Source organism: Eulemur rufifrons, chromosome 16, assembly GCF_041146395.1.
Source record: "Eulemur rufifrons isolate Redbay chromosome 16, OSU_ERuf_1, whole genome shotgun sequence".
NCBI classification, from domain to species: domain Eukaryota; kingdom Metazoa; phylum Chordata; class Mammalia; order Primates; family Lemuridae; genus Eulemur; species Eulemur rufifrons.
In genome coordinates, this window is record NC_090998.1 from 23,944,676 (window position 1) to 23,953,039 (window position 8,364).

The 8,364-nt window shown below is 40.2% G+C and overlaps 1 protein-coding gene across 1 annotated transcript in view; it reads left to right on the top strand.

Annotated features, from left to right (window-relative positions):
- SSPN (sarcospan) overlaps positions 1-6,198 on the top strand; it is a 31,544-nt gene extending 25,346 nt beyond the window's left edge. Inside the window, exon 3 of the mRNA XM_069491070.1 lies at positions 5,786-6,198. Within this exon, the coding sequence (XP_069347171.1) occupies positions 5,786-6,154 (369 nt within the window). The 3' untranslated portion in view covers positions 6,155-6,198. The remainder of the gene's footprint in view (positions 1-5,785) is intronic.
- The last annotated feature ends 2,166 nt before the right edge of the window (positions 6,199-8,364 follow it).

Below are 8,364 nucleotides of genomic sequence, written 5' to 3' on the forward strand. Positions count from 1 at the left end.
GTGCCTTTTTAAAGGGCTGCATATCTGATCAGTCAAGAAATTGCATTTTTAGGCAGGCCAAAAATGTTTTAAGAGGGCATTGATCCAGACCCCAAAGGTAATGCTGATTTTTTTAAAGTCTTAATTTCTATGAACTAGGTTGGCATGGAGGACATGAAGTCTGCCCTTCAATGTCCTTAAAAGGAATATTGAACATTCATCAGTTCAAGAAAACATTTGGCCAGGGAAAAGGTGTCTCTTTCAGCACCCACTTCCATATCTTGGGGGTTATTTGGAATATTTTAATAATGAAGCAATCTAAGTGTATTTCCTCTTGTAGGTGGGATCACTGAGACAGAAAAAGTACATTGGGTGCATCCAAATGATCTGTGCCAAGAGTCTCAGGGCAAAGAGGAGGGTGGTATATGCATGGTTTGGCAAGTGTGTGTGTCTTTTATTTGCATGTGTTTTTTTCTCTATTAGGGACAGTGCATTTGGTTGGAGCCAATTCAAGCACACAATATTTTCACTGCACAATAGAATCTACTCCAAAGGGAAACATAGACCCACCCTTTCAGAGTTTAAGGACATAAACACTGAACTCAGCAATCAGAGCTAGTAGAAATCAAATTCCCGCATTTTCTCTCTATTATAACAGAGAATAAAAAGTTTTTTTTTTTTTTTTTTTTTTGGTCCACATTGTTTACTTTTCTTCTACAAGAAAACGTATAAAAACTAGATATTCTTTTGTTCACTACAACAAGAAAAAGTAAAGCATCAGTGTAAATTAATGATATTATTTGGAAATTACTAAGATTAAAAAATAAGATGTGTTGGAATGTCAACTGAAGCTCTGACGCTGTTGACATAAAAAAGCAATGTGCTGATATTTTAAAAATCATGCTATAAAAAGTAATTAGTGGAATAAAAAATTTACATTATATTAATTAATGAAAAAAAAGATGGTTACACAAAATGTATGATGTGATCCTACAGAAGAAAAAAAAATTTTAATGTGTTCAGAAAAGTTATCTGTGAATGGTGGGATTCTATGGGCATTTTGTGGTTTTTCTATAATTTAGAAATGTTCTCCAATAGTTAGACATAACTTTAATTGAAAAATCAATAGATGCTATTTTTAAAAATTGATAAAGTTAGAATTTTGGTGGATATGCCTCCATGTGGGAATTGTACTTTTTCTATGTGAGGATTTTCCTTAAAAGGTCAGATAGGTAGACATCAGTTCATGTTTACTTTTTTGGTAGATGTCTGACTAAACAGCAAGGCCTGGTGATTGGGGGCGGGGGGGAGCCAGAAAGCCTAGTAAGAAATGGCCTGTTAAATTATATGAACTTCATCCAGTAGGTGAAAAAGAACCTAAACCAGGTTTTCATCAATTTATGTCAAATGCCCTCATCACTCCTACCCATGATCCCAGAAAACAGCAGAGGCAAAAATGTTAGTTTCACAGAGGCCCCCAAAGCCACACCTCAAAATCTGCACCTTAGTTAAAATAAGGAGCAAGAGAAAACAAAAAGAAAGAAGAAAGAAAAAACAAGTCGCTTCCAATGTCAGCCAGGTTGAGAATTCCCCACTAGGAAGATCTCATTAGCTACCTTTTTTTTCCCCCACCATTGACAGACATTGACAAATACTGAGGCACTTTTCTCTGACCTTTAGTGATGCTGGCTGCCAGCTCTTTAAGGTTGCACTCTAGATTATCACCAGGTGGAAAGCGAGCTTAAAGCCAATCTCCAGGTTTTCCAGTGACACAACAGGGTACAGCTGACTTCCCTCATACTTCTCACCCCATTTGGGGGAGGGGACATGAAATGCACCTTCATAAGGGGCTTCTCCTCTGCATAGCTGCATTTTAGTGCCCCATATTGGCACCCTGGCCTAAGCTTTGAATGGAGGATTTACTTCCTCCTGTTGAATGACCAGATACCAGGGCAAGCAATCAGGCCTTAATGACAGTCTCACTGTGATCTGCTCGCGCACACACTCCCTTCTTAGAGACAACAGCCACAGGCTCTCCTCCTTTCATGCTAGCTGGAACAGTCCCCAACACAGGCCCCTTGACAGGCCCCCGAGGCCACGGGCGCGTCCCTTCTGTCTCCCCGGCTCGGCCGCGGGGCGCGCCTCCTGCCTTTCCTCGTGGCCTGGCTTTCTCAGCGCTCACCTGGAGGCTCAGAAACGTGTCGGGGTCATGTGCTTGCGGGAACATTCCGGGCACATTCCCTCCCGCCCACATGCAGGAGGCCCCCCGGGGCAGCTGCGGCAAGCCTCCTCCCGAGCGGCGTGCTGCACAGGGGCCCTTACCATCCAGGCCACCGGGGAAGGTAATTAAATCGAAGCACAGCCACCCTCCTCCCGAAGCCACCGAACGTGAGAGCTGCAGCCGGGTACCAATTAGAGGCAGGGAGCGGGCGGGCGGGGACGCGCCTGGGCACTGCGGTTACATAAGCGCCCGGGGCCACCGCGCCCCCGCCCGCGGCAGAGCGCCAGACTAACGGGCTGGCACCCGCACGACAGATGCCTCCCGCGCCCGGCGTTTATCGAGATATATTTGTTCGGATTCCCAAGGTCATCGTAAACACTCTCGCTGATAGTTTATTCGTGCTGTGTAGGTAAAGCAAGCCACTTGATTTTAAATTACATATTCTAACCCAGAAGCTTGTTGCTGTCAGATGAGTTAAAAGCCGTGGAGGAAAAATGCTACAGCGCTGCAGAGGCAGCCCACAGGCTTTGGGGGATTAAGGATATATTTATGTCTTAAAATGGATAAGAGACTTGATTCCGTGGCTCCCTCTGGTTTCCTTGGCCTGATGTTTTCTCCGAATGGAAGAAGCCCAGTCATTGTGTGTGCAAGATATGCACGGATGTAAATGTATTCATAGTAAAAGAAGCCAAGCTCTTGCCGGCTTCTAGCATATTTAAGCGCTCAATTAAAATTGAGCAACCACTGTGTTTGTGTAAATGTTTACATCCTTCCTACAAGCCAGCTATGCATTATTACTCCCACATAACAGAAAAGAAGACAAAGCTAATAGAGTTGATATCCTGAGTCCCGAGACCTGGCACCTCTTCCCATCTCTACTAATTTATTTATTTCACAAATACTTAAATAGTGCTACTATGCGTACCAGACACTGTTCTAAGCTCTTTACAGATATCACGTCTTTGGATCCTTATAATAATCCTATGAAGTAGGTGCTGTTATGATCATCACGTCAAATTTACAGATGAAGAAATACAGGTGCACAGGCATTGATTAATTTCCCCAGGGACTACAGCTAGTGAGGACAGAACCAAGATTCCAGCCCAGGCAATCTGGCTCCCTGGTTTATGCTCTTAATCACCACCCAGTACTGCTGTGCACTTGTTAAATGATCTTGGGCAAATCTTTTATCTCTGAGCCAAAAAGTCATCTTTTAAAAATAGGCAAAATTTCCATTTTCAGCAAATGGATTTTTATGATTATCATGAGAGAATAAAATATTTTGCAACTATTTAGATTATTTGCAGAATGAGAATGAGAGATTATTGTCATTGCTTTAAGATATTGCCCCAGTGAATGTTACAGAGATCTGCTATCTAAGGATGCATGTGTGTTGGAGTTATGAGGGTTAATACAAGACTCCACCCTCCCACCTACACCTCCATCCATTGATGGCAGTAAAACATGTAGAGAAAACTCCTATTGGGGCCATTCTGCTAAGTAGATGACTACCAGTTAGGAAATGATCATTTTAACTTGGGCCTTCACTGCTGGCTAGAAGATATACCAGTGTTCCCAGAGCAAATAGTTTCCAGTTCTCTGCCGGCTGCACAGGAAATGCAGATACAAGAGGCGTATACACACAGTACAGCTCTTGGCACCAAGAATTGAAGTCAATCATCAAGCCTGAATATTTCAGAACAACCCAGAATAGTTCAAAAATTTTGCCCCATTAGCCCCACAAAATAAAACCATATTTTTTAGCCTAAGCACTCCCATTTTTTGCATAAAATATAGTCATTGAAAACATTGGGGACAGGATGAAGGTGGTACTTTCTATATTACAAATTAAATATTTCCATTTAAAATTGTATAATGGTGCCACTTTGTATTTATCTGGTTCCCTTCCTCCAAGGAACACTAAACATGATGAGTATACCCCTTGTTATGTCCCTGAGATATGAGATGTTTCTATAAAGTTTCATGGATGAAGATACTTGGGTTATATCTGACAACTCTTCAAATGATTTGAAAATGAAAAATAGTGTATGTGTTTAAGATATCTTTGGTGAGAAGAGCTAAAAAATTCATGCACTCCTTGGTTAAGACATATTAAGATGTATTCAGACAAAAATGGCTTCAACCAGTTCCATTTTCTTCCAATGACCTCAGATATACGGTCAAGCATTATATGGTCTCTGATGGATTCCCTTACAGGCAAACCACATATATGCTTGGGGAACCAGCAACCACTATGCACACAGGTGTGCACATGTACACACACACCCCCCATTCAAGAAAGAGAAAAAATAAAATTTTAAGTACGATATTCCATATTTAAGACTTGAAAACATTTGAAATTGTCACCGTGTGCAAAATCATTGTGTGGAAGATCACTTATTTGGAGGACTTTCCTACAGATATTTTATAGTTTTGCCTATGTTTTTATTTTGAATTATATATAATTAGAGGTGGGAGGAGAACATAATCTTTTCAGAGATACTCTAATTTGAACCTGGAAATGACTGGAATCTTACTTTGGGAAGTTCTCATTCATCAGAATTGTTCCCTGTAAAGAGCAACTTTTGACTGTGGTGCTGTAAATCTTGTACTAAGAACAACATACACCAGTCCCAAAAGCTGAGGACTCTGATCCTTACCTAGAACCTCAACAGGTAGGTCATTAAGAGAAATGTTTCCAATAGGTGTCCGATCACGAAAACATTTCTTGTTCTGTAAAACAAATTGTATTGTGGCCATACCACTGAATATTTCAGATGTAAGTGAAATGACTCAATTGTTCAGAGATTCCATAGTTCTTTAGCAGCAGAGTGAGAGCTTTAACCAGACCTTTCCAGTACCGAGGCTAACATGGAAGTCAACAGGATTCAAAACTTTGGTGGCCGAGGAACCATTTGGAGCTTATTTTGACGCTCAGGAACTACATAGTTATAGTTGGACTCGGGATAAGATTCATAGGTGATGAAGCTGACATCATGTCTCTTGCCTTCTGGAGCCATAATTTTTTTTCTCTCAGCCACCTCTTGGTTGGGACTCTGGCATTCATGGACACAGTTTGGCAAACACTATATTGAACATAGTCTTTTTAAAAATTATTATTAACCTGTGTTTTTAGTTTACCAATCATTGCTAATTTTGGCCAATGTGATGTTGACATTACAGAAATCTGTTCTTTACTTCCTAGTCTTGTTTCAGTCTTAATATCAGCAGTTCTTAAGGTCAAAATAAGCACAATGTGCCACCCAGGAATAGCTAGCTCGCTTGGGATCGCCACATTTAGACATAAACATCCCACAGTCAGGCTAATATGGCTGTCACAATTCACGAAAAGGGCTCAGCATCTGGATGGCAAATGAAAATGTGAGCAGGGCTTAAGGATTGCTCACTGATAAATAAACAGGGAGCTATTTGCATGTGTTGGGCGCTGTGTTTCTTAGGAGAGACAGCCCCTCTACCAGGGAATTTCTGGAAGAGAAGAAAAAGAACAGTTTTGATTCATTAGCTTTGCAAATAGTCATCCAGTGTTCTTTGTAACCAGAAAGGTTTTCTTGTGCTTTCTTGCAGCTGTCGTACTTCCTGCTGAGTGCCCTGGGCCTGACGGTCTGTGTGCTGGCCGTGGCCTTTGCCGCCCACCACTATTCGCAGCTCACACAGTTTACCTGTGAGACCGCGCTCGACTCCTGCCAGTGCAAACTGGCCTCCTCCTCGGAGCCGCTCAGCAGGACCTTTGTGTACCGGGATGTGACTGACTGTACCAGCGTCACTGGCACTTTCAAACTGTTCTTACTCATCCAGATGATTCTTAACTTGGTCTGTGGCCTTGTGTGCTTGCTGGCCTGCTTTGTGATGTGGAAACATAGGTACCAGGTGTTTTATGTGGGTGTCAGGATGCGCTCCCTAACAACTTCCGAAAGTCAGCAGCAGAAGGCCTAACCTTCTTGCTCAAAGTTGGGAGAGAAAACAGCACGCTCATTCGCTGAGGTTAAAAAACAAATTTTTTTTTTTTTAAAACAAAGAAAGGAATAAAAACCTTTTGACAGTAAATAATCACTGTTCAAAATGAATATTTTTATATTTTTCAGGAACCAAAAGATTATTTCTTTACGTTTCTATTGTATTTTTGAACAGTCTTATGAAAAAAACAAGACCCAAATTGATTTTGGGATATTAAAAGTTAAAAGAACACTGAACAGGGAAAGAATGGCATAGATCTATCTTTACAGTCTGGAGTTTATTCCTATTACTCATTTTATCCATTACTTTACATAATCTTCTTTCCTGTTAGTCTAGTTTGATGATGGGACTTGTGAATTTCAGGCCCACTTGTTAAATTTTGTGGGGTCCGCCTCTGATGCCACCTCCCACCCTGGTCCTCTCTGTGTCTTGGAGCAAGGCAGGAGGTGGGGGAAGAGCTGACTATCCAGGTTGGATCTCTTTATTTTCCCTAGCAGAGATGTCTTCAAGGCATGAAATAGCGTAAAGGAGCAGGGTAGAAAAGGGAGAGATTTTGCAAAAGGCTGAGTAATTATAAACACCTGGGTTGGGGCGGCGGCCTCTTCTTTGGCTCCCTTAGTTGGGCTGTGTGAGTAGATCACTTGCTAACTGCTTTGGATGACTGTCTGCTTCTCAATAATTGAAAGGTGGTAGTAGTTGTGTTCTTAATGATGTAGAAGGTTTAAAAATAATTACGTTATGCTTCTATTCTATCGTCTAAAACAAATCATTAAAACTAATTTCTAGCTAATTGTTAATTATAATTATGCTCAGAAGTCTATTTAATGAGCTCTGACTCTACTTATGCAGCACTGTCGGTGTTAAGAGAAATTACTCTCACAAGAGAAGAGGCATAAAGATTTTTTTTTTTTCTTCTGACAGCCAAGCACCACAAGGAAAAAAAATTTTTTTACATTAATAGCTCAGGTTAAAAACACTCATGTAAACAAAAACAGGAGCATTTGTAATAGGAAATGTTGATACAAAAAGCACATTTGTGATATGTTGAGAAGTATCACAACCAAGCATGTTTGAGGAGGATTGAGTAATGCTGATGTGCTCCATTCACGAAACTGTATTATTGCTTTTGATAATCCTACTACTGGTTTGTATGCACAGAACCTGTACATAATGTTTTGAAGTTCTTATTCGAGCAGTATGTCCATTGACTTGGACCGTAGTTTTAGTTTTGTTTTAAGTGACTGTAACTTAAAGCACAAGTCCCCTGTGGGGGGGAACTTCTGTTATTATTACATTCTGAGCTCTCTCAGTGTATTAAGGAAGGAGCTCAAAATGGAAATTCATGCAACATAAATGTTATCAAGAACTTTCTCTATTTGCATGCTCTCTGTTGAAAGCACAAATTCAAGATAAAAATTGAGCTCAATTTGCCTCTCTACGTTGCCTATTGATATACCTCACTAATCATGAAATTCTACCCTAAAAGAAAAACATTTTCTTGTTTGCTGTAGAAGAAAGATGAATAATTCCATTGACTGTGATAATGGTGTCAATTTCCACATAATACAAATATCCAGGTAAAAAGGAAAACGTTAAGTCAGTAAGCTCAAGGATTGTAAATATCTTTTATGTCCTCCAGATAAAACACCGTTTTATGTTTTGACCTGCTTTAAAAATGGCTTTCCTACCCATTTTAGCTCAGGCCAACAAGGCACATGGGAGAGGCCAGTGACAAGTCTCTGGAGCAAAATTGATCACACACAAAAATTACGTCGACAGGATACCAAGCATCCTGATGATGACCTGAAAAATAGTTTGTGCCCTGTTAAAAATATCCTAATAACTGAATCCATTTGATTTTTGATAGGGTTTCCTACAGAAAGAGGAAAATTACTAAGAATCTGGAATTTGTAAGCTGTCCTTTAAAGAGTAAGAAAGTAACGCTTTAATGATAGTTACCCTGAATCAGGCACCACTAGAAGAACATCCTGAATATCTTTAACAATTTTTTATAGCCTACACTACAGGTTTTTATATTAAAAAAATAAGGTTCTCCACATCATTAAGGTGCTCTATACTTTATAAGTGATTCATAGGATATTTCAAATGTTAGACTAGCTTACGTGCTTCCTTTTTTAAAAAATAATGCAACCAATAAGAGTTGATGTGGTAATAAGCTTTATAATAGC